Source organism: Triturus cristatus, chromosome 9 (assembly GCF_964204655.1).
Source record: "Triturus cristatus chromosome 9, aTriCri1.1, whole genome shotgun sequence".
Taxonomy (NCBI): Eukaryota; Metazoa; Chordata; class Amphibia; order Caudata; family Salamandridae; genus Triturus; species Triturus cristatus.
Genome location: NC_140592.1, coordinates 821,738,522 through 821,764,714, shown reverse-complemented (window position 1 = coordinate 821,764,714; position 26,193 = coordinate 821,738,522). Strand labels below are relative to the sequence as shown.

Sequence of the window (26,193 nt, the reverse complement as noted above, 5' to 3'; positions counted from 1 at the left end):
CTGCAGTCGAACTCCCCTAACCAATCCAGATTCAAAAGTGGAACACCACGGAGGACGTGCCACCGTGGGAAAGTAAGATTTATTTTATTTATTTAAAATGATATTCTAGTGGCTTTTTTTTACTTTGAGAGGGAGGGGTATTTGATTTTGAGCTTTTGGAGGGCGTGATGGTTTACTTTGGGATTTTGGAGGGAGGAGGTGTTTTTTGATTGATTTTTTTTTTTCCTGCGAAGTGGTGGAGCCCACCACTTTCAAGGGGTACCAGCCGCCCCTGAATATTACTAAAGGTAAGCAACTTTTTCTTTGTTCTCCTTCTAGTTCTGTGGACTTTAATTGAAATAAAAAAGGATTGCCCTGCAGTCTCCCACTGAGAATTAAGGCACTGCTATTTGCAGACCAGGCCCGTGACCGTGTAGGAGGTGGTAAGGAGTTGTAGTCCTGTGAAATAAGTGCATGTGCCGACAAGGGCACACATTTAGTACAGAGTGTTTTGCCTTCGGTCTTTGAATTTGTTGGCGGTAAAAGCTGTCATTACTTTAATTTGTCAGCAGTAAATTATGCAGTAATTGATATTATTGCATATAATATATTTCTAATTATTGTTAGGTGTATATCGAATAGCATTTTGCATAACCCATCCCAATACCGCGCACCGGTTTTTCTGCTGACAAAATCCGATTCTACTGACACAAAACTGTTTGGTTGATACGGCAGAAATAACACACCGTTCCCATAGCGACATATATCGTTGTAAGAAGAATAAAGTACTGTTGCTCTTTAAAAGAAAACTCTTTGTTCAATAGACAGTTGCAACTGAGAAACATGCACAAACCACATTCTTGTCCAAGGTCTTGACTTTTTGAGACTTCTGCATTGGTTGTAACTATCCTTGGCCAGCTCTGTTCATTCCTCTTAAATAAGTCACAGGGTTTTACCATATTCTTACATGGCTGCCTGTGTCTGTGCAGTCCTCTGCTTTAATACTGGCATAATCTGCTAAGTCAATAAGTAAAAAAAAAAGTGTGTTGTTTGCCCACATTACCAGAAACACACTGCTCTACCCGGAGACACCCTAAATTAGAGTTTCAGCGTGAAGAATGATAGCTGTTTGAGCGTCTGTTGTTACAGTGACTGTAATTATGTGACTTGTTTGGGCTTGTCTGTCTTTTGTGTTTACTGTGTGTATTGTCCTAAGATATCTCACTTGTGAACTCTACCTAAAGAATGCTCACTGAGCAGACCACGTTCTAATTCATTGTTTGTTTCTGTTTCAGGCGTTAAGGTATTCCTTCCAAACACATGATCGCTTATGTTTTGTGATGGAGTATGCTAATGGTGGCGAGGTAAGGAAATGCTTACAAGGAAATGCTTACAAAATAAATACTTTGTGTGCGCGTGCCAGAAAATTGTATATGTGACATGTGTAGTGGAGTCAAGGTCTATTGAAGACGTGCAACTTTTTAATTTGTATTCAACTTTATACCAGATGTCAAAGTATGTATTTAATGCCTTGCTGACAGTTGTATAGCGTCGGAGCACTAACTTTTTAAAAGATAGGTATGTTGGGGATACCAGATTTATAAAGAAATTCGGATTTTCTTAGACATTAGATCAGGCCTTCATTCCTAATCGTGTCACACACAACACCTGTGCACCATTAGTGCTATAGTTATATTTCTTTAACCAAACTATATGTGTAAGATTTTCTTTTTGTATTTATTGTTAGTAGATTGTAAGTGAAATGCAACGACTTTGTACCCATTTTTCAGCACAATTTCTTTATCCTCTCATTAAAATGTGTGTACTGAAAGTTTACTTTTCTGTTGCAGCTATTTTTCCATCTGTCAAAAGAACGTGTGTTTTCCGAAGAACGTGCTCAATTTTATGGAGCTGAAATTGTATCGGCGCTGGACTACCTTCACTCAGAAAAGAATGTTGTTTATCGAGATCTGAAGGTGGGTGCAGAAGGAAAACCACCGGTCATCAAAGCGTATGAGCAGTCTTTGGTGAACTGAGATTGAGACAGCCAATCAGATTCCTCAGAGTAAAGTCTTTAGCCATTGGTCCAGAATATCCGTTTCAGCTCTCACAACAAACAATTAACTTTTAAAGGAATTGGAGAAAGGGGAGGTAGAGGTTGCATACTCATACGTCATTGGCGTTAGTGACTTTGAAGTTAGTCAGATATTGTTCCGTATGTACCTATTCTGTGGGTGCGTACCGGCGGCTCAAGCCTTTAAGTAGGTAATTAGCAAAATCTTGTTATTCATTAGCTCTGCAGTCATCAGTGCTAACGTGATGCTGTTAAGATTCTACAATTGGCAACCAATCAATCCGTATTTGTAGAGCGTGCTAATCACCCCGAGGAATATGCAGGCGCTGAGTGGGTGGGTCTATTCGAACAGCCAGGTCTTGAGGCCACTCTGAAATTTGGCAAGGGAGGCGGAGGTTCGGAGGTGGATGAGGTGGTCGTTCCAGGCTATAGCGGCGAGGTGGGAGAAGGAAGGTCCTCTGGCTCGAGTACGATGTATGCAGGGGACGGAGGAGAGGGCCATGGAGGCGGACCGCAGGTGTCTGGAGGGCTGGTGGAAGGTTAAGCGGTTGTTAGACCAGAAATGCTTTGTTAGGTACCATTTGCCAGCACATTGAAGTGTGAATAATGTACTCTCCCAACTCAATAGCAATCTTTCTATTGACCTCAAATGATTGAAAGACTTATGGGCTGTGCTAAAATTCAATACATTTGGGTTGCACACAGTTGTCAACAGAGGTTGCATTGGTCCCCTGAGCTACATTAAGCCAATAGGTACAATGCTCCCAGGTTTTACTTGGAGATAGAAGTTTGGAAGCCCAAATCTTAATGAGGATGGTATCAAAGTATCTACACAATTTGCATGGTGGAGCCCAAAAAATAATTGTGCAGATTCTTCTCAGATATTGTTTCGAAAGGCTAGCTAGGTCAATCAATCAATCATGGAGTTTATATCGCGCACTACTCACCCGGAAGGGTCTCAAGGCGCCTGGGGGAGGGGGTCTGCTACTGCTCGAACAGCCAGGTCTTGAGCTGTTTCCTGAAGGCGAGGTGGTCCTGGGTCAGCCGCAGGTGGACGGGCAGGGAGTTCCATGTCTTAGCCGCCAGGTAGGAGAAGGATCTTCCTCCGGCGGTGGCTCTCTGGATGCGAGGGACGACGGCGAGGGCGAGGTTCGCGGATCGTAGCTGGCGGGTGGGCGTGTAGAAGGTCAGGCGGTCGTTGAGGTACCTTGGGCCCAGGTCGTGGAGGGATTTGTGTGCGTGGGTGAGGAGTCTGAACGTGATCCTCTTGTTGACAGGGAGCCAGTGTAGGTCTCTCAGGTGGCTCGAGATGTGGCTGCGTCGGGGGACGTCCAGGATGAGTCGGGCGGAGGCGTTCTGGATGCGCTGAAGTATTTTCTGAAGCTTGGCTGTTGTACCGGCGTAGAGGGTGTTTCCGTAGTCTAGTCTGCTGGTGACAAGGGCCTGGGTGACCGTCTTCCTGGTCTCGGTCGGGATCCAACGGAAGATCTTGCGGAGCATGCGGAGGTTGTGGAAGCAAGATGAGGAGACGGCGTTGACTTGTCTGGTCATCGATAGGGAGGAGTCCAGGATGATGCCCAAGTTGCGTGCGTAGTCCGTTGGCTTGGGTGCGGTGCCTAGGGCCGAGGGCCACCAGGAGTCGTCCCATGCGGAGGGCGACGGTCCCAGGATGAGGACTTCTGTCTTGTCCGTGTTCAATTTCAGGCGGCTGGTGTTCATCCATTCGGCGACGTCTTTCATCCCTTCGTGTAGGCTGGCTTTGGCGGTGTCGGGGTCTCTGGTGAGGGAGAGAATCAACTGGGTGTCATCGGCGTAGGAAATGATGTTGATGTTGAGGTTGTGTTGGCGTGCGATGGCAGCGAGGGGTTTCATGTAGATGTTGAAGAGAGTGGGGCTGAGCGACGATCCTTGCGGGACGCCGCAGATGACTTCGGTGGCCTCAGAGCGGAACGGAGGGAGGTGTACTCTCTGTGTTCTGCCGGAGAGGTATGAGATGATCCATAATATTCTAGTAGTCCGAGGTTACTAGTCCAGTTGAGTCAATGTGGGGTTTTCACCTCGGTCTCTTGTTTCCTCTGTACACCATTCTCTCAAACTGGTGTCCAATTTAACACTTGCCTGTAAGGGTAACCAGGCAGAGAGGCCGAATGGTGACTCAGGAAGGTGTTGTGGGCTAAAACCTCAGACCACAGCAACGCACAACATTAACCCTCTGTAAGTCAATGTCCAGGCAATGCTTTATCTTCAAAAAGGTTAAGTACTTCAGTGCAAACTTAACTAAACACTATAATCAAAATTAACAATATTATCAAGACTTCAGGAGGAATTACAAATTGGAAGCCCTCATTCAGAGCTTAACTAATGAGCAAATCACAAATGCTTAAGAAATATCTCGGGGTGTTAAGTGTAAAACCCCTTCCTATTTTTTTGCACAGTGTATACAGTGTAAAATCCCTTAAGGTTGCTTTTGTCAGAGATTTCACAATTTAAACCTCTCCCTGTTAACATTTGCCACAGTTCATGATGTAAAACCTATTGCATTCGCTAGAGAGTTCACAAGGTAAAAGCCCTTACTATTATACTTTTCAATGAGATCATGATGTAAAGCCACTTCTTATGGTTTTTGGCAAGCAGTTCAATGTAAACTCCTTTCTTATAATTACACAATATAAAACAAAGTACATCCTACAATATTGGTTACAGAGTTACATTATGCATAGCCTCATCCTACTGTATTTGACTTGGGGTTTGCATTAAAAGATACTTCCCTTCAGGGCTTTATACAGTGTAGGAATAAGCCACCCATAAAGGACTACTGGCTTGATCATTTACTTTTCACAATAAATAATTCAGGCCTTCTTCCTTTGTCATCATTTTTCAGATCAGACCAGCGACATAACTCTTTTCTGTGAGCCAATCGGGCATACAGCCATAAACATTAGCTTGTTACCATAATCAAACTCAGGCCTTCTCTATTGAGCATAATCTCTGCAATACAAGCACTCTTTTTCTGCAGAGGCACACAACTTCTTCCCAATCGAATCCAGTAGGGAGAAAGATCAACATGTAGGCAGCGCCAAAGCTCTACTTTCAGTGGTACCTTCCAAGCACTTTTTCTCAGGATCATATATGGTCTGACAACAGCTGAGCTGCCTAGGCAGACCTAAAAAAAAGAAACCGGAACTAATTGACTATCGCGTGAATAGAATGTAGGGCTTCTGAAGGTAATTTTCTGAATAGTTTTGCAAGTACTAAATCATCTTTTTATATAAGTGGTTCAAGAAAATGAGCTATTTGGGAAAGGCCTGTAGAAGATAGCCCATATATCAAAATCATTCCAAATAGCAATGCTGGAAAATGCTTGGGTGAGCCTTTAGCCTTTCTGCAGAACTTCATTTGTAAAGGGCAATAGAATTAATAAGGAAAAATGTTTCTTCAAAATGGCTACTGTTTTTACAGATATCAACTTGGCGGAAGCCAAAGAATCATGAGGATGATCCAAAACAAGTTTTTACGCTTCAGCTTTGTAATAAACCTCAGTTGAATTAAAGAACAGACAACAAGGAGAAACAATCAAATAGTCCAACCAATCCAAAAACAAGGGTGAAGGCAGGATAGGACCTTTCATTTAACAGTTACATCTTATATTGCTGTTAGTATGAGTAAGCAACAGTAGATATTGGGAGAAAGCATGAACTGATAGCAAATCAAAGAAATTATTGTACAAAGTACACGGTGGTGAAGTATTAAATCCCCCCAAAATCTTAGTTGAATATGAAAGAACCGCATTTTCTAATCCTCGTATATCTTCTAAATAGGATGCACTATAACCTGGGGTGTTTAAATAATGTAACAAATTGTATTCATTGTAGGAGAGCGGGATATAGCAATAGACAGATACTAGCGCGAAATAGATCATTACAAAATATTCTGATAATTAACCGCTGCCTCTACACCATTCTTACCCAGATTATCTACTTGGTGAATAAAGAAATTGCAACAAACAGTTAATCGAAAACAAGTTGTAAAAAAATGTGAAAGCCATATCTCAGAGTATATATACATTTATGGAATGGCAGCAAAAAACAAATGTGGCCCAGTAACACATTATTTAGAGCAACTATACTACTAAACGCACATTCACAAATATATTCACAAATATGACTAAAGTGCCAAGGTCAAATTTTGTTTATTACCACAGTACCGCAAAATTGCCATGAGAAAAAGACACCCATCAAGACCTAACAGGTTGTATGTAACAATTGCCTATAACAGGAAAACAACTCTCTTAATAGTCACACGGTCTCTTCAGTGTGAGTATGTCATACTGCACAAATGTAACCCCTTGCTTCCTGGTTTCAGTTAAGCACCTTTTGTTGAAAGAAGTACACATGAACAACATCATGGCATAAATCATAGTTCTTGTGACTAACTTCTTCAACAAAACCAAGTTGCAAACATCTGGGCCAAATACTGGATTGCAGGAGTACCAGAGCATGTTAATCTACAGTACTACAAACACATGCTTACAGAGAAAGTAGCATTTTCCTTAAATTGTCTTTCCAGCATACATCTTACATAAATGATCATTAACTGTGACAATGATAAGGATAAACATTTCCCATATACACACTAGATATATTGTGTCCTGTAGTCTCTAGGAGGGAACTATCACCTGAGGAGGCCATCAGACATCTCTGGGGTTAGTTAGGTTCAGTGACTAACCGAAGATACATAGCATAAATACATCGGTACTGGATAGTGGTGCTTCCCATTAGTTACTCTTTATTTTCCAAATAAAGAATGTGTATCACATAGCATTGCAAACAATCACAAAATAGAAAACGTTGCCCCTAACAGTTCAACAACAGTAGTAGTTACGTTAGCAGTCCATGTTATGGTGTCGCATGTCCCTTCACCCCATCTCCTGTTCGTCCCCCGCCCAAACCCCCATTTTCATGCATATAGGCATAGCAATTAACTTTACAACACAATGAGAGCTACTCGAGCACGTACTCTCCCGATTGGTATCTGCAGAAGAGTCTTCAGAGTCCAAGAACCGCCCCCCTCACCCTACACCCTCCGGTACTATGCCATTATCAGTCTGGGTGGTGGAAGCCTGCTGAACGGCAGCTAAATAGTCCCTTAGCGGCCCCCAAATATCTCTAGGCCGTGATGTCGATGGCATTAGCCTGGCATAGGTTTCAGCGTTGATGTTGCAATACACTAAGCTGTTTAGCCAGTCTTGTAATTTAGGAACGGTTTTCCTGCCCCAGTGGATAGCAATTTCTCTTTTAGCTAGAAGTAGCCCCAACGATGCCAACCTCCTAACTTTTGGGGGATCTGTACCGTGTATCCCAGTTGCGCAATCTCAGGGAGAGGATCGAGCGGAAGCCTGATCATCTTCCCTAGTGTCGTGTGCACAGCCGACCAGTAGAACTTTAATCTGGGGCAGGACCAAGCCAAATGTATAAAGTCAGCCTGTGAGGCAGTGCATTTTAAACATGTATGTGGCCTAGTTGCGTCAATCCTGTGTGCCATGTCAGGTGTGAAGTAGACGTGGTGAAGAAATTTAAAGTGGAACAGTTTGTGGTGGCTATTCAGTGAAATTTCCTTAGTTGCTTTACAGCATTTTGCACATTGATCTTCTGTTACAGGCCCCCCTGTATCCGCTTCCCAGGCTTGTTGGAGTTTGGAGTCGTTCACGGGTATCATATTGGCACAGGCCTTGTACATTATGGAGATGAGGCGAGCTCCTTTCGGATTCTCTATTACCAGAGTGAGCGGGGGGGAAGAGACGGGCTCGACGGGGAATGTGGAGACCTCGGTCCGCAGCGCCGATCTCATGCGGGTCATAAGAAAACGAGTCATGAAGCTGCAATCAGTGAACCTGGGGTCTTCGTCCAGTGAGAAAATATGTCCCCCCGTGAAGAGATCCCCCCCACCTTAACAATGTCCAATGCGGTCAATGCGCGCTGTACTAGGCCCTCCCCAGTGATTGGGAACCATCTGGCAGTGGTAGAGCGGAAGTGTATAGGGCTGTAGCGCCCGTGCGTTTCCTCAATTTGTCCCATGCCCAAGAAGTGGTGGCACTGTCTGAATGTCGTGTCTATCTCACGGGAAGCCCCTGGGTAAGACTTCGGCCAATTTGTCAGGGAGTACCCGGTCAGCCTCAGGCCTCAGAAACTGAATGCGTGCATCCAGATGGAACCAAGCGAATGCATAACGATACTGCGCCACTAAATAATACAGTTGGAAATCCAGAACATTGTACCCTCCTCTGTTGTACGGTAGGGTCAGGATAGACCAGCGAATGCACGGCCGTTTCCCGCCCCAAATCAAGCAAACCATGAGTGTTTGCAAAGTGCGAAAGAAACCGTCCGTAAGGGGTATTGGGATATTATTGAATAGGTATAAAAACTTAGGAAGGACCACCATCTTCAGTATAGCCCCTCGGCCTGCCAAAGACAATGGCAACCTCAGCCATTTGTCGACTTGATCTTCTAGCGTTTGGACAGCCTGCCCATAGTTTAGGCGGACGATGTGAGTAATATCAAGATGGATGTGTATTCCCAAATATTTCACCGAATCGTGGCACCATTCGAGGGGGGATTCAGTCCCATTGGACAGTGCTCACAGTTAGTGGGAATAGGACGGACTTGTGCCAATTTATTCACAGCCCTGAAAATCTGCCAAAGCGGATAATTTCCCGGATGAGAGGTGACAGGTTGAGGTGTGGCTCCCGGACGTAGAGGATGGTGTCGTCTGCATAGAGGGAAGCCAGGAGTGAGCCCGTATTAAACTGCAGGCCCCTATGTAAGTGGCACTCTTTAAAATGCCTGATTAGTGGGTCCATGGCTAGAATAAACAGGAGCGGGGACAATGGGCAGCCCTGCCTGGTCCCTCGTGAGAGCCGAAATGGTCCAGCGAGGGTGCCATTCAAGCGGAGGCGCGCCATTGGGCTACGATAATGTAGGGCCACCGTGGCAATGAAGCCGTAGGGCAGTCTCATGCGCTGCATTACCTCGATGAGGAAGGGCCACTCCAAGAAGTCGAATGCTTTCTCTGCGTCGAGTTATACCGCCGCCGCGGGGATGTCAGGTTGTATTCTGTGTATCACCGCAAATAATGTACGGAGATTCAGAGATGTCGAGCGGCGTGGGACAAATCCCGATTGCACCGGGGAGATAATGTATTCCATCAGCTGTGACAGCCCATTTGCGAGTACTTTCGCCAAGATTTTGTAGTCCAGATTTAATAAGGACAAAGGCCTATACGAGCCGCACTGTCTGTGATCTTTGCTGGGTTTCGGGAGAAGTAATATTACTGCTTCACGTAGTGTGGGAGGGAGAATTTGTGACTCCAATGGTTTCGCATATACCTCAATCAGTTGCGGGCCAGAATCTCTTTGAATTCCTTGTAGAAGTCCCCTGTGACGCCATCAAGGCCTGGGGCGGTAGAGCCCCATAGGGTGTCAATGGCCAGGGTAACGTCCGCAACTGAGATCGGTACCGCCATGAATTCTTGCCTGTGTTTCTCCAAATAAACCAACGCAATTTCCTCTAGGTAGTCTGTCTGAGCCTTGCTATCGGGTTCGGCCCTGGAGGTGTACAGTGTTGTGTAATAATCTAGGAACTCGTCCCTAATAGCGGATGTAGTGGTAAGAGTCTCGCCGTTCGCAGAATGAAGTTCAGTGATGTATGTTTTGCTGTACGGTGGCCTCAGCATTTGTGCTAGCACCGTTCCCGGCTGCTTTCCCTCTCCATACCGCCGGGCCATGTGGTATTTCCCCAGGTATAGTATCTCCCGGTCTGCAGTGTCCCTGTATTCGGACAAAAGGGCAAGTCTCTTCGCCTGGTAATCTGGATTCGGGGAACCCGATGCCTTGGAGTCTAATGTCGCAATGTCTCGTTCAATACGGGTCAGCGTATTTCGGAGATCCCCAAGAACTCCTGCATGCTTAGAGATGCACTCTCCTATAGTGACAGCTTTAAAGGCCTCCCACAGTACTGCCATGATATCTACTGAGCCAGTGTTCAGCTCGAAATAGTCCTCTATAGCTTTGCGCACTTCTGCCTTGAACAAGTCATCTTGCAGGGCCCTGCCCGGGAAACGCCATTGCCTTTCATACCCTTCAGGGCGTGGTATTTTTAAATGTAACGCTATCGGGGAGTGATCAGAATATGTGCTAGGGAGCGTGATGTGGGAGTCAAACCAGTCTGTAACCATGGGAGAGAGCATCCAATAGCCAATCCTGGTCCAGGTACTGTGTTGCCCGGAATGGTGGGTGTATTTAGTGGTGGTTGGATTATATTGACGCCAAATGTTGACAAGTGTAAATTGATCGCAGAGGTCCCTCAGGGCCCGCCTCGCCCTCGGTTTCATGTCAGGGGCATGAGAAGTGCTGTCCAGCGTGGGGTCGATAAGTAAGTTGAGATCACCGCCCAGTAGCAAGTGTGTAGGCACGTGTTTTGCCATTCGGGTGCTCAGGTCGTGAAAAAATTCAGGGGCATCTACATTCGGAGCGCAAACGTTAACTAAGGTGACTCTATGGCCATGGAGGGCACCCGTGGCCACTAGATACCTACCCGCCGGATCTCGGGTCACCTCGCTAAGGCAAAAGGGGATTCTTTTGTGAATTAAGATTGCAGTGCCCCTGGCGTAGTTGCTATAATTTGCAAAGAAACTACGTTTGCGCCCCAGCTGGCGCCAAATCTGGCAGCGTCTGAGGGTGGAAGGTGCGTCTCCTGTAAATATGCTGTGTAAACCTTGTGTATGAGAAGATAGTGATCAGCGAACATTCGAACCCGGGTGGCGTATGGACCACCAGGGTAACTAGTGCAACCCAGGTAACGGGTCCCATTGCAAAGAGGAATCAACTCAGTGGATACACCAGGGAGGGTGGCAGCGGGAGATCAAACCAGCAACTTGTCGTAGCTAAGTATGAAGCAGAAAATGTCCCCAATATGTTGCTGCGATAGCATGATAGCAGTCAAATACGTCACCCAGTGCCTGGATTAGAAAAGAGCACTGCACTGGCATCAGAGCCGCTGTGAGGAGGGAAAGCGAGAGCTCCCCCCGTCGTGGTCTTCAGATTTCTCTGTCTATGTGTGATAGATGTCATACGCCTCTGCCGGCTTGGCCACGCCCCCTCGCAGTTTTGGTTCCTGAACATCTCTCAAGAAGGGATTTCATATTTGCTTCGACATCCCCAGTTCATAATTGACCTTGTAAATTATATGTTCACTAAGGCCACCCTCACTAAGTCAGACATTATTTCCCTCAAAATGTACTGTAGTTGTCCTCCAGTGTTGTAAGATGCATTTTGGATACTGCTAGGGTTTGGGTACTGCTAGGGTGGTTGCTGTCCAACTGTTCTTGCTGTCAGGTATACCTACGTCGTATGTCATGTAAATAAGCTAATCATGAGTAGACTGCTGGGAGACTTTATGGTGCATATATGCATCTGTACGATTGTATGAGTGAACAGTGCCACAAAAGATGGAATGGATCTCATCCTGGCTCTCCACAAGTCCGGCAACTCAAGTGGCAGAGATCACTGGGTTTATATAGTGGAACTGGGGAACAGTGCCTGTTATGAAAAATCTTTAAATAAGAGCACTTTATTCACTATTCTCTGAGGAGTTTGTCATGTGTCAATAATAAGTATTTCCACTCCTTACCTATGTAGACATGTTGTAGGGTAGTTTGCCAGAACTGCTTAAAAGAGGCTGCCTCTGGCTTAGAAAAAAGGTGAGCAGTGAGTGATCACTCAAGTCATGATATTATCCCTTTGAACTGTCCCCGTGCTATTAGTTACTGAACTATTCGAGAGGGTTGTAGGATAACTAGGATTGGCCCCAAACTGCTTCGTAATCCATGCAACATTTGTTGATCTTGTCCCTTGTGGGTATGAGTGAGACCAAATTCTCTACACAGGGAGAAAAAGTGCTTCGGCAAGCCCTCGTTGAATAATTGTTCTGTGTTTAGAATCCCCTTGGAAACGCAGTCGGACTAATAAATGCCAGTAATGATACCTGTATTATGCCATATTAGTGCTGAGGCATAGAACCAGGAATAAACCTTGAATTTCTTATGAACCAATTTCCAATTAATACATATATAACATCCTAAATGTAACACCACTAGTATTCACTTTCTGGTGCTATGCTATTTATATGCTGTTTGGTTGTAATATTCTATTAAGAAATGGATATAGCTTGTCTATTTATAAAATTTAGCTGGTCTAAATGATAAGATATAAAAACCATTGTCCATTATTGCAACTCTAGATCAGCAATCAAGAACAACTTAGAGCTTTAACTCTGCTCTCTCTAGGTATGCAAGTCCAGGTAAAGGAGCAGGTTATAAGTTGAAGGTGCACGGGAAAACTGTTAACTGTGAGTGGATAACATTGGGCAGTGGCTTTTCTCTTTTAGACCCCCAGTATGCCCTCCCCAAAACCTTGCAAGGTAAACAACAAAATTGGCAATCTCCCAGGACTCTGGAGAGCCATCTTGGGGTGAGGTTGTTCCGCGGTAAAGACAAATCCAAAGTATAAAAAAGTTAATTCACAAGTAAGAAATTATTGGTGTATGGAATGTTACCTGCTAAACATTTTTGACTTTGCCAATGCCTATTCACATTTGATGTTGCTATTGATGTTTCTCTTTTGATTTTTTTTTTCTTGTAGCTGGAAAATCTAATGCTGGATAAAGACGGGCACATAAAGATAACAGACTTTGGTCTTTGTAAGGAAGGAATAAAAGATGGAGCAACAATGAAAACATTTTGCGGAACTCCAGAATACCTTGCTCCTGAGGTACAATTTGTCTTCCCATATGTGTGATTGTTTTTCTGCTTCTTCCTACTGTTGCACAAAATGCTAAGCTGTGTATTTGTTGTGATGCAACACTGAGATTTGAAAACTGCATCCAAACATTTAAGCCTAACAAGATCCCTAAATTTGGTAGCCGAAACGCCTACACTTACATTACATGAGTCAACCGGTTCAACAGTTTCCATGCGGAGACCTCTTGGGTGCGTATGTGAAATATGATGGTTGTCTCTGCCCACTTGCCATGGGGCTGGGTACCATTACAGAAAAACCCACCCATTAGCTGAGAATCAAAGGAGTGAATGTGCAAATAGTATTGCTAACCTTTTCACCTGCCTGACCCAGATGAAATCACCATAGTAGACAGTGTACGTTTTTTTCTTAGCATTGATGTCAGAGACTTCTGTTTAACTTGTTTTCCTGGCATTTTTATTTATTATCATTAGCACTGAATTAATTTTCTCGTCTTGTTTTTAAATTAAATTAAAACCGAAAACGAGTAATTAAGCGGAGAGTCTGCTATATACCATCAAAAACCCGACAGTTACACCAAACAAACCAAGTTTCATTTCTAAGTATTCACAGCACATATGAATCACTGTCATGCCGGATATCCGAAAATTCCCATGAGTGTTTTCTTTAATTTTACAACATATCATTAGAAGTGAGTTGAGAGTACATTTGTCAGTACCTAACTAAATCTGCTTCCTTTAGTTATTTGTTGATAACTTCATGAGGAGATCTCTGGAAGAAGTTGATCGGTTGGGTTCTTTAGCACTTCACATGGCACTAAGGTGCTATATAGGAATGGGACTTGAATCTCAATCTTTCTGACCATGACTCTAGAACCTGACGTTTTTTGCTGATCATTCATGAAGACATCCTTAATCCAGGCTGGTCAGTCTAACAGCTTGTGTCTTGGCTCACGCTGTAGGGACTTGGCCTGGAAGTCCAAAGCCATCCAGGAGCGTTCTTTTGATCAGTGTTTTTTCATCCACTTCTTATTCTACAGTTGCTTCCAGCCTGCAACAGTAGAAAGTCTGCTGCCTTTAAATTGTATTTTCTGCTAACAGTTGAAAGCCTTAGATACGACAAGCAAGAGAAGTTAAGGCAGGCTAATAGTGGACCTGCCACAATGATTTCAAATGGTTAGAAATGGTATTTAATCTGGACCAAGCATGAGAAGGCGATAGAGGTGTAATACATCTAAATACAAGGCCACATGGGTGATGAAATTAGCCATCAAATCTTCTTGGATGAAGAACAGATCCCAGTCACTGCCTTATCTGCTGGGAAATCTCACAGAAAAGGGGCTGGCTCAAGACTTATGTATCATTTAAAATTCTGTTCAAAAGGATAGTCATTTGAAAATACATACTTCTCACTTCCAACCAAATTAAATGTTGGCTTAGTAAATTCATTCTTCACAGATTAAGGCCTGTCGTCCATTAGAGGAGGTACATCAAATATTCCAGTAGTTAATTTCCTTATTTTCAGTGTTTGACAAGTAACAAAAGAAAATGGAAAAGGCACAGTTATTTGATAATAGAGGAAAATAGACAATACATTTGGCTTCATAGTAGAGGTCTCAGCAAATCCATAGCCAGATGCCATTTTGGTTGAACAATACCACTTTACACTAATGAGAGGCCAGGCACCTGTCATTGTTTTAGGCAGAGTAGGGGGAAGCTAAGACGTTTACATCCATGAATTAATAAGAGAGGTCCATTCCCTTGGTTCCTACCCACAGTGGAACAAGAGCACATAAGCAGCTTTCATTTGAAGAATGTTTGATAAGTGCCTGAGAAAATGTCTCTTTCCAGGTACTGATATCTTCTGATACAAAATAATCTCTTTATAGAAGAAGAGAACTTCAAGATGTCTCCATTTTCTGGCTTACTGTGTGCCAAATTCACTGTAAGGCTGTGTTATGGGTCCTCATCTGTAAATATACCAATCCATACGTTTCAGGGGAAGGCCAGTGATGCAGCTTTTGATTAGCAGTATAAATTGCCTGTGCCATACTATTACATGTGTTGTCATTGTGGCCACAGGGACAATCATGTAGGTTATGATGCATTCAGAAGTATATAATGGGTATGCTGTGAATTCCTCCCTTACCCACAATTAACTCTTGAGATTGGCTAAGGCCAACAATCCTTCCTTTAACTCACTGACCAGGTTTTGGGATTGTAATTGGGCATTCCCTGAAGGGGACAAAGGTAACACCTTCATAGTTACACAAAGTATTCGGTCTCATGTCTTCCACCATCTCAGTACTTTGACATGCCCATTAGTAAATATGTCCTATTTATGTGGGAAATGTATCTGTGGTGTTTGAGAGGGGTCCTGCTTTTCAAGTCATGTGTCGATCTAGAACATGAGTCTGGCTCTCTCTGGTGCTTAAAGAAGACAACTTGATGCACATAACCAAATATATTGATTCTCCTGCACTTGCGTTTATATCAAAAGATCACATCCTATATACTGTACCTTAGAGAAGTGGGACACAAATTCCGTTCCTCCTCTTAATGCTGGGCAAGATAATCCTGTCCTTGACTTTGTATACACTAAATAAGTATCAGGAGGGACTGTCAGAATTGAACCAGCCCATGTGCTGCTCTGACTACAACACCTAAGTGGACATGTTGGCATGTAAACGGGCGTGGATAAAGCCTTGGTTGGCATCCTGTTTCATACATGGGTGTTCTGAAGCTGTTCTTTTGTGGAACCGTTTATAATAATGTTACTGGAAGGCTGAGTAAAGGACAGTGCAGTAGTCTCTAATCAGCTGCTGTTTATTTGTGTGCATTCATATTTGGATGTGCCAATTGCTGCTTCATAACTTGTGATGTGCCGGTCAGCCTCAGGAGTGCCTGGTCCAGACAAGGGATTGGGTGGTTTTTAATAAGTCTTACATCTCTGGTCTTGCCTGCTATATCCCTGCACACATGTGCCTCTTATTCAGTTGCTGAGAGTTACAAATTGGATCTCTGTTTGGCAGAAGTATGCACTCTGTCCAAGGAGAGACCACAGTAAGGGTAAGTCAGATATACACCCTAAATTTACCCGTGCCCACCATCTGGTAGCTTGGCACAGAGCAGTCAGGCTTAACTTAAGAGGCAATGTGTAAAGTATTTGCGCAGCACTTAGATCTGTGAAAACACTGCACAAAACAAGATGAAAACAACAAAAATCCAATAAGTAGAACTGGAGTTTTGACTTTTTAAATAATATCTGCAAATATAGTGCTTAAAAGCATAAAGCGCCAACCGGGGCTATCTGGTCACGCTTGACTGGGGTAAATCCAAACGTTTAGGCCAACAGCGATGGAGCGCGGGTTAGATTCAGGCTTAGAGGAAGTGTTGACGTTAAGGGGAGATGCGAGGAGCAGGGATGTGATGTGTTGATTCCAAATCTTAGATTCGTAGACAATGCGTCGTCGTCAAGCCACGCACTCGCAGATGTGTCGTTGTCGAGCAGCACTGGATGTAGGCGATGTCATCGAGCTGTGCAGCCGCTGATGCAATTTCCTTGAAGCAGGCAATGCGTCAGCTCCGAAGGAGATGTGTTAGTTCCAACCAGTGCAACCACAGTGATGCCTGGTTTTTGATGATACAGCACAGAAAACCCACTTCCAAGGGCCCAGGACTGGATTGGCATCACTTGGCAGGGTAGGACTCTCAGATGGCAGTCCACTTTCTGTTGCCGGACGTCTTTGTTGTCCCTGGGACTTCAAACAAGATGTAAGCCCTTGGAGTCGCTCTGGGTTCAAGTGGTGTAGGTCCATTCCCTCTCACCCAGGCAGAGAGGGCAGCAGGCAGGTCAGCACAGCCAAAAAGCAGTTCTTCCAGAGCAGCAGTCCAGCAGAGTGGCAGTCCTTCAGCAGCACAGCAGGCCTTCTTCCTGGCAAAGTATCCACAGGTCCAGAAGTGTACCTAGTTGGTAGGTTCAGAGGTTCATTTCTTATAACCAGCGGTGCCTTTGAAGTGGGGAGACTTCAAAGAGGTACTTTGAAGTGCGCAGAGATCCTCCCTTCCTGCCCTGGCTCCTGACTATTTACAGGGGGTTAAGCAGTACTTTGTATGGGAGCAGGACACAGTCCATTCAGGTGTAAGTGTCTGTTCCTCTGTCCTATCCTTCCTAGAATGACCCATCAGGATGTGAATGGCTCAAGCGACATACATAAGCTTCCTTTGTTTGTGGCTGCCTAGAGGGAAAGCACAAGGCCCAGCTGTCATCCCACCAAATGTATATTGGAGACAGGGGACAGGAACACAGAGGTTAGGAGAAGAAAAATGCCAACTTTCTAAAAGTGGCATTTTTAAAGTTGCAATAATAAATCCAACTTTAGCATTGAAGAGGTTTTATTATTACAGGTCCATAGGTTTCAAACATCAAAGTTCTACTCCTTCTCAATCCGAAATTACACTTATTAAATGTAATAAGGTATTCTTAATGTTAACCTATGACGGGGGAAGGCCTCACGGTATTGAAAAACGATTTTGGGAAATTTTCACTACCAGGACATATAAAACTACACAGCACCCTGCCCTATGGGCTACCTTAGGGGTGACGTGTAAGAAAAGTGGAGTGTAAGGCTTGGCAAGGGGTTTTAAATGCCAGGTCGACATGGCATTAAAACTATACATACAAGCACTGCAGTGGCAGGTCTGAGATATGTTTTAAGGGCTACTAAAGTGGGTGGCACAATCATTGCTGCAGGCCCACTGGTAGCATTTAATTTACAGGCCCTGGGCACATATAATTCACTTTACTAGGGACTTCTAAGTAAATTAAATGTGCCAGTTGTGGATAAACCAATGTTACCATGTTTAGGGGAGTGAGCACATGCACGTTAGCACTGGTTATCAGTGGTACAGTGCCCAGAGTCCTACGTCCAACAAAAGCAGATCAGTAAAAATTAAGGCAAGACAGAGAAAAGGTTTGAGGGAAGACCACCCTAAGGCTGACAGGTCTAACTCTGAGGAAGTCTGTTAAATGTCATTTCACATGTAAGATACGTGGCAGTCTGCTTTCTGGGTTGAAGTTTCCAGATGAAATATTTAATTTACATAAGTATCTGAGCAATCACACCAGGTTCCACTATCAATGGAAACACAAATTTCAGACTGTGGCACTGGGAGCCCATATAACAAACAAATGTCGGCCTGCAGCCAGTGTGAATAGGTGAGCAACAGTAAATTTGTATGTGATGGGGCTGAAAAGGAAGGTGGCGCACAGTCGAGAGAAGCCTGAACATAAATGAGAAGAAAAAGTGAGAAGAAAAGGAAAATAACAGGAAATTGACTCAGAACCAAAAAAAGACATGCACAGCAAATTTCGAAACAACTAAACATCCGATCTACTCCAAAGTTAATAACCCAAAAAATGAACAAACCAGTAAAGAGATTACATTCCTCACTAAACTCACACAATAATAATTCCTAGAAAGGGATGTAACCGTAGATTAGGTCACATGTAGAACCAGCTTTCTACAGTACAAAGCAAGAGTCTTAGTCTTCAATCTTGGCTAGTAGGTATATTGACTGAGTGAAATCTACCAGGCACTGAGATGCATTAGAACCTTCTTTAACTTATATGTTTATAAAGGAGACAACCTGTCCTCCTGTGGTTACAGAAAAAGTTGAGGAGCACTAGAAGGCTAAATGAGGAAAAACAAACCTGTTGCGAATGAATCAAGTCCCGGATGGAACTTGATCCTGCTTCTTGCTATGCTTAAAATGGACCCCCTTGTTTCCCAGTACACAGGTGCACTTTTTAGACGCAAATCTCTACGAAGTGTCAAATTCTTCGGAAAAATGAACATAGTGGAAGCATCAGAAATAATTATTATTATAGATTTATTTTGATACTCCTTCTGTTAGTGAGACAATGATACATTAACATGTGTTTCCCGGCGAAAGTTGCTTCTCCAAGTTGTTGCTCAATCCTGGTTGTTTCGATGTTCACCCAGAACTCAATATTTTATAAACTTGTTTTCCTCTGTAAATCAATTGCATAATATAGTGCTGTTAGAGCAGGGGTCTCCAACCTTTTCTGCAATAAGAGCTACTTTTTTTCAATGAAAATACTCCTGAGCTACTAGTATTGGTGATGTAGTATTGACCACATCAGACAATGGCTACCCTATGCAACATTACCAGCAGTGATCACCTCAGTGCATCAGGAGGCTTGCCAGCAATAAAGTACAAAATACTTTGACAATTGGGAATGCCTTTACATAGGTAATACAAACCAGCCATGGCTGAAATGCCTCGGGCATCACAGTAATAATATTAGTAATAATTCTCTCCATCACCACATGATTTATCACTCAAATATCAGCTTTAAATACATTATAGAAATGTAACCATTTTTCTCCAAACATTAGCTTGTGAGTTCCAAAAATATCATATTGTCTCAAATACACATTTTTCAATTTTGATATACATATGTTATTGCAAAAGCTTCAAATTTATTAGGCTGGGCTGCACAAAGGAGAGCTACTTACAGGTAGCTGGAGAGCTACCAGTAGCTCATGAGCTACTATACTTGTTGGAGAAGCATATGCTAGACTTTTTCGCCGCAATGCGTGCCCTCGTCCTCGATTGGATAGTTAAATATTGCTACTTTGGCTCTGAAGAAGCTGCATTGACCTTGCAACAATTTTTGGCTGCATCGTTGTCTTGTTTACTGAACAAGTATTAAAGGGAAAAAAATGATCAATTATTCTTATGGTGCCTGCAAATTGTTAATTTTATGTTTGTTAATTACGTTATGCACTATATTCTTAAGTTATGCATTATTATTATGTTTATTTATGTTTATTAAGTCATTCAAACACCGCATAACTCCGTTCCTTCGAAGTGCTTTGGAGCAAAAAGTCAAGATCAAATTTGTACACAGAGGTTGTAGCCTTAACATTGAGCTTTCCTTGCATATAGAGCGCATAAAGGACAGTGAGGTGCAAGACATAAGCAGTCCTGGTAACAAAGATCACACATGCAATCAAGGGCACATTTCCAAGGAATGACATGTCCTAGTCATTACGGTACACGGTTTGGTCCCTTCGTATTGTAGCATGTCAAGGGAGCTGCAGTAGGGCTGTGGGTGGCAGGACTTGAAACACAGGTTCTAATGGACTATTTCATTTGATCCGGGAGCCAGTAGAATAGTAGCATGTGCTGAACCGAAGGATGGATGGCTTGTATTGTTGGATCCAAATGTTGTTCCTTAACAGCTGGGTCTTGTAGAAGCGCATCCTGATTGTTTTTTTTACAGTGATCAAGAGCCAAGCTCTACAATTTGTTATATTATGAAAAGACTGTACTATATCTATATGCAGTCATACATTTTTTTCCGTCTAAAGGTGTGTTGTGACATGGTTACATCTGTGGAAAAAAAGTTACATCACTTAGTAGCCTGCGATGAATACTTCTAACCGCAGATTCCCCACCTTTAAAATATTCCCCAAGTGCCAGACTTGATCCAAAACCTTTTCAAAACAGTGCTCCCATGTTCAGCTAGTTGGTGCCATACTACTCTGCGTAGGCTTTGTTCTACCCTGGAAGTGACTGGGGAGGAGCTGAAAATAAGCACTACCCCTGTCTGCTGACATCAATTTCTTTCTTTCCGCGTCTTCGAATGCGGGTCCGGAGTTCCGCTACCTCTTTTGTCGCTTTTTCAGTGACTTACAGAACAAAATCCAGTGTGCAAGGGATGAATGTCCTCATCTAAAACTACAGCCTTCAAACCATGCTATGACTGCAGAAAACAGATGTCAGTCATCGACCCGCACAAGAACAAGATGCCTTTGGTATTTGGGCTTTGAGCACGACTCCATGTTGTGCAATGAGTGTGCCCCCATGATCCTACATTTATACTGCTGCAGCAGCACCCTCAGAGTATCCATTGGCTTTTTGTTAGCCATCGCATGAAGATGATGATGGTGGGGATGGGCCTGATTTACCCCCATTATGATGACAGTCTTTCCATGGACTTTCAGGAGGCCAGTGGTCTTGATACTTCCCCTGATCCAGGGTTTAATTTGCCTTTTTGTGCCCACAATTGAGGACAGTGCCTCCTTTGCAATAGTTTTTTGACAATCAGCGGGGTTCCTGGATGTACAAGTAAGTGCCTTCTGTTGAAGCCAAGAAAAATGTCCGTACTGAGGTTTTGCAACCTAAGTCAGTGTCTTCTGAGCCCTTGCTTCCTTTCATTGAAGCCCTTACTGACACCTTAACGGGCACTTGTTCTAACCCCTGTTCTTCGCCACCGATCAATAGGCACGGGGCCAGACACCATAGACCAGTTCCTTACACTTTAAGTTGCTCCAGAGAGTTTGGTGGTCCATGCTTCCACCTACAAGGTGATACCTAGTTCACTTCCTACAGCCCACGAGGCTAGCCTAGCATGTTTGCCTATTGGGATGGTATATGCATGCCCTCTGGGATATAGCCAGTGAGTTTTTGCCAGCAGTCTCTGGAGATCTAAAGACCTCCTTGGCTCAGGCCATTGAAGACGGCCAAGATACAGCCAAATACATGATTTGTGTGATTGGGTAATACTGATTGCCTAGGGCGAGTGGTTGGCACCAGAATTATGCTCCATTGCCATGTGTGGATGTGGTCCACAGGTTTCTCTTGAGGCGTGCAGGCCTTCCTTATGGACATGCTTTTCAAAGCCTCTTGTCTTCGATCTACTTCCTGATGTGGTAGATGTCATCTTTGCTGGCAGGCAGCTGTTTACAAAGTCAAATTTTGCAGAGCACGGTGACCGATTTGTGCCCCGTGTGAATCCTACAAGACAGACCGTTAACCAGCCAAATTGTTGTATGTTTTATTTGCTTTTTCTTTGGCCTAGCAAGACCGGGTAGTGGTGAAGAGCTCTACAGCACCTTTCTTTCCTGACAAACTAGAGGACTTCAGCAGCATGCTTGCCAAACGTGGCTCCTTTCCATGTTGGGCAATCCATGATTCTCCCAGTCTCCCCCTTTGAAAGGGGAGAAGTTTCATTGCTTGGACCTTAAAACAGCTTTAAGCGTTTAATTCTATTGTACCCAGATTCACCGGATGGATGATCAGCTTATTGTGGGGTTCCCTTGGGCGAAGAAAGGAAAGGCTGTGCAGAAATGATCTGAGGTAGATAGTCCTCTGCATTAAGATCAGCTAGTTACTGATAAAAAAGCAGCCTCAAGAGTGTATGAGAGCTCATTCCACCAGGACTCAGGCTGTCACCTCTATATTGGCATGCAGAGTGCCTGTCTTTGACATCTGTCAGGCCTCAACGTGTGCGTCATTGCATATGTTCACAAAGCCCTACTTCCATGATAGTCAGGTTGTGTGTGAAGGACGCTTCGCCCGCTTGGTTCTGGAAGGCTTTTTGGGCTGAGCCCACACCACAGACCCTCCACCTTGGAGAAGTACTGCTTTGATATCCATTCTAAAGGTGAGGAATCTGCTGTTAAGTATGCATCAGAAGAACCAGCTACTTGCCTCGGTAACACTCTTTCTGGTAGGTATTCTCCCTGTTCTGTGGGGTGATCTCTTGTTGACGTCTAAAAAGGTCCCAAGTTAGTTTTCAGCACACTGGTTCCAACAACTGTTCATGCTCCATGTCTAAGGGCCTGAAAAGTGAAGAAATGCACGTCAGCATGCAGGGGTGGTGCTTATGTGGCTCTGCTCCGTCACCTTTGGGGTGGTACGGTGCCAGCACAGAGGCCGCATGGTGCTGCCGAGCGGTGTGCTGGACAACTGTAAAAAAAAAAAAAAAAAGTTCCAATCCATTATGGTGTCTGGAGAAAATTCTAAGGTGAGGAATCTGCGGTCAGATAGAGTATCTGCAAGAAAAAGGACCTTACCAAAGGTAAGTAACTTGTTTTAGTGTGAAATGCATCCTCACGTTCCTTTTGAATTCGAGGACACATTTTGTACTTAAAAGTTGCCTAAAAAACACAAGAGGCACCAATGGCAGCTGCTCGTGTTCTGGTCATTCATCTTGTTCCCGGGGGCTTGTGCAAATGTTTCCTGCGAACAGTGCATTGTTACATTACATGGCTTAATAGCATAATTTTGTATATCAAGTGTATTGCGCATGATCACAGTGGGGTAAAAAACATTTCACCCTAGCCTAAATTTAAAGGAGGATCCTCCGAGATTCAGATGCACCTCCACCTGATGGTCTCTATTTAAATACATTCAATTGTATCTATTTTGAATGCTCACGAGTAGAAACTTGCTGTGTTTTGTCTCAGAATTAGAGTAAGAAAATGAACAGATATTGTGTTTGTATTGTATGCATGGAATGTTAAATACACAAAGACATACAAGTACTTTTCAACAGTCGCGGCTCCTAGTGGGAGTGCAGTGGGGCGGTGGGGAGAGGCAGGGCCAGATGGGGGGGGGGGGGTAGTAAACTCCAGCATATGGCTGACCGGAGTTAAGTACATAAATAAATTACATTGCGTGAGCTGCAACGCCCCACCCCCGCCCGCAGCACTCCCACTTGGAGCCCCGACTGCTTTTCAAGTATATTTTCAGGTGACCTTCTTTCTGTGCGTTTTCCATGCAGTTCCTGGCTTTATATGACCCAGGTGTTTCCTGTGCCTCATACTTTCTTTTAAATGTTCTGTTGTGAATATTCTGCATAATGCTGTGACTAGTAGTTTGTTTGTTTATGGTTTGAATGAGCACATCTATGAATATGTCAAATATTTTGGGGGAAAGGCCCACAACGTCTCTTTCATGCGGATGTGGCAGAAGGAAGCCTATATACAATTACTACCACAATGCAATACTATATGTGCAAAGTGCACATGATCAACTGCTTCTGTTTGCCATTTTTCCTTCAACCACTGCTTTCTGACATGGGTGGGTGCAGCGCCTCTCCCGAGTTAAATAAATGTCATATTACACATCTATTGTAACTTTTTTCTTAGGAACATCATTTGAGATAGTTTTAATAGCATCTTTATACATCATGGGCCCCTTCCTTGGTTTTCTGGTTGTTTTCTATCTACAAATGAAACGGCTTATATTCTAGATACAGATATTGAGAAATATCTGACAAGTGTCATGTTCCCTGACTAAAAGCACAAATACGAAGTGTTTGTAATTCGCTTTTGTTCTTGGTAATTACATTCATAAATAAAATCTAGTGCATGTGGTTTTGTTTATCCAATCGTTTTCCACATAACATTGGTAGCTAAATTGTGCCTATGCACAACGGTCTTGTAAATTACTTTTTTCTTGGTGTCCATATTTGTCATTTGAATCTAACGCATGTGGCCGTGTTTATACAGTTGTTGCCCTGTTGCTTTTGGGTTCAAGGAATGCTGTATTTCGAGTGCCTGGCATCTGCCAGGTTTGGCTTTGGTCTGTCAGTGAGCAGTATTTACAGCTGCTGGGCCTTCACTTGTAAAAACCCACTGCACAGCTGCTTGGATCATTCTGCTCGGATTCACAGGCTGCTGACTTAGCCAAATTGACCATACAGTGTGAAAGCGTCCTATGCTGGTGGCAGTATTTTAAAGCAGCATCTGTGCATGTTGTTGGGTGAACGTCTGCTGCGAGTTTCACGCAGAAAAAGAATATTGTCATTTGATTAAATTGGGCGCTTATCGAAAGGAATGTGTTGGCTGCCAGTGAGTGCTGTCAGATGGTATATGATCTGTCCTGTTGCATGTATATGTTTCGTATGTAGCATAGTTGTAGGTATATGAAAACATTGAAACCGCTCTTGAAAAGAGGAAAAAAATTGAATTTTATTATCATGAAGTACTTTTTTTGTTTTTGTTTAAAGGCATAGCGTTGTGAACCAATTTGTAGCTGGGTTTTAGGCGCCTTTTATTGACATTTTACAGAGAAATTGTTGCAGTACTGTGCATTCCTAAAACTATAGCCATTACTTTGTGCTTCATTTAGTACTCTGTTCTGGTCTCTGTCTTACATCTTACTTATAGTCCTGCTCATTGCTGTAAATGGAAATATAGGAGTACCGCTACTCACTCATTAGAGTACCGTTTGCCTCTGAAAAGTGCCGCTACACTCCCATTAAATGCATTGCAGCAGTGCTGAGAAGTGCATATGCTCTCCCTTTCAAATCCAAGAAGTGCAGGTACTGAGTACCGGATGGTTCCTGCACATTTAAAGCACTTACTCCTGCTGGATCTTCAGCCCTATAGCAGAACCCGTTCACCCACGAGTGTTCGACCTGTTGTCCAAAGTTTACATTCTCCATGTGCAGTAGTAGGCATGCAGAGGACATAGAGGTTTGACCTGCATCTAGGCCAGTCTGCAGTATCTTGCACTTCTCAAAATGGTTCACGAGCTTTGTGTTGAAATTTAATTTTGTCCCCATGGGCCTTAAAAACCTACCAGTAATTAAGACCCAAATGGACCACATTTGCGTGACAAATAACTTAAGGAGCTTTTAGAAGGCTGGTGGATTCCTCAGTTCTTGGTTATTCATAAACTAAAGGTGGTTGTGACCCTGCAATTTTTTTATTTTTTTTTTGGAGAGAGTATACACGGTACACAATTTCTTCATGAGCAAACCCAAATACAATTTTGGCTAATATAGGTTTACAGAGAATCAGATTTTTTCAACATTTCATATATATACACAGTACGGATAAAATCGACAATCCGTTAAGCCCTACAGTAAGAAGAGACTCCCAAAAGCCTAAGGAAAGGGCAATGAGAAAAGAAAATAGAAATTTTGAGAAGCTGCAAAAATAATAGGATGCTACCTAACCCCATAAATTCTTCAACCTAGGCCAGCCAATCCCTCCCTGCCTTGTAATCCATTTCTTCATTGGAGCTCAGATTTTCCTGCCTCTTCTGCTGGCACCTCGACCTTTACAATTATATAACGACATTTCAAGATTATATATGGCCAGCAGGCAACCCAACCAAGCATGATACAAGGGTGGATCCATATCCTTCCATTGTGTGGCAATAAGCAACCGGGCCACAGCTAATGAGATCAAAACAAACGTATTCTTCTGATGATCATATTGTGCCTTTTCGTCATATCCTAACATCATTAATGTAGGGGTTATACTAATTGTGCTCCCTGTTGCTGCAGATGAGAATTCCTCTATTCCCTTTTAAGAGGTCACAATTTCTCACAACCGTAAAACATATGGATTGTGTCCGCTGGCCCTTGATCACATCATGGGCACTTGTCATCCTCTCTTTTTCCCCACCGATAAAGTTTTGCAGGAGTGAAATAGAGATCGTAAATAGTATAATAATGTTGGGCTTTTAGGTTAGCTGCGAGAAATGTCCCCTTACCTAAT

At 43.5% G+C, this 26,193-nt stretch overlaps 1 protein-coding gene across 3 annotated transcripts in view; it reads left to right on the top strand.

Moving 5' to 3' along the window:
* AKT1 (AKT serine/threonine kinase 1) overlaps positions 1–26,193 on the top strand; it is a 445,992-nt gene that overhangs the window by 379,401 nt on the left and 40,398 nt on the right. For all 3 annotated transcript variants that reach the window (XM_085626243.1, XM_085626242.1, XM_085626244.1), the window contains exons 8-10: positions 1,275–1,343; positions 1,830–1,955; positions 12,747–12,875. In XM_085626243.1, the coding sequence (XP_085482369.1) occupies positions 1,275–1,343; positions 1,830–1,955; positions 12,747–12,875 (324 nt within the window). The remainder of the gene's footprint in view (positions 1–1,274; positions 1,344–1,829; positions 1,956–12,746; positions 12,876–26,193) is intronic.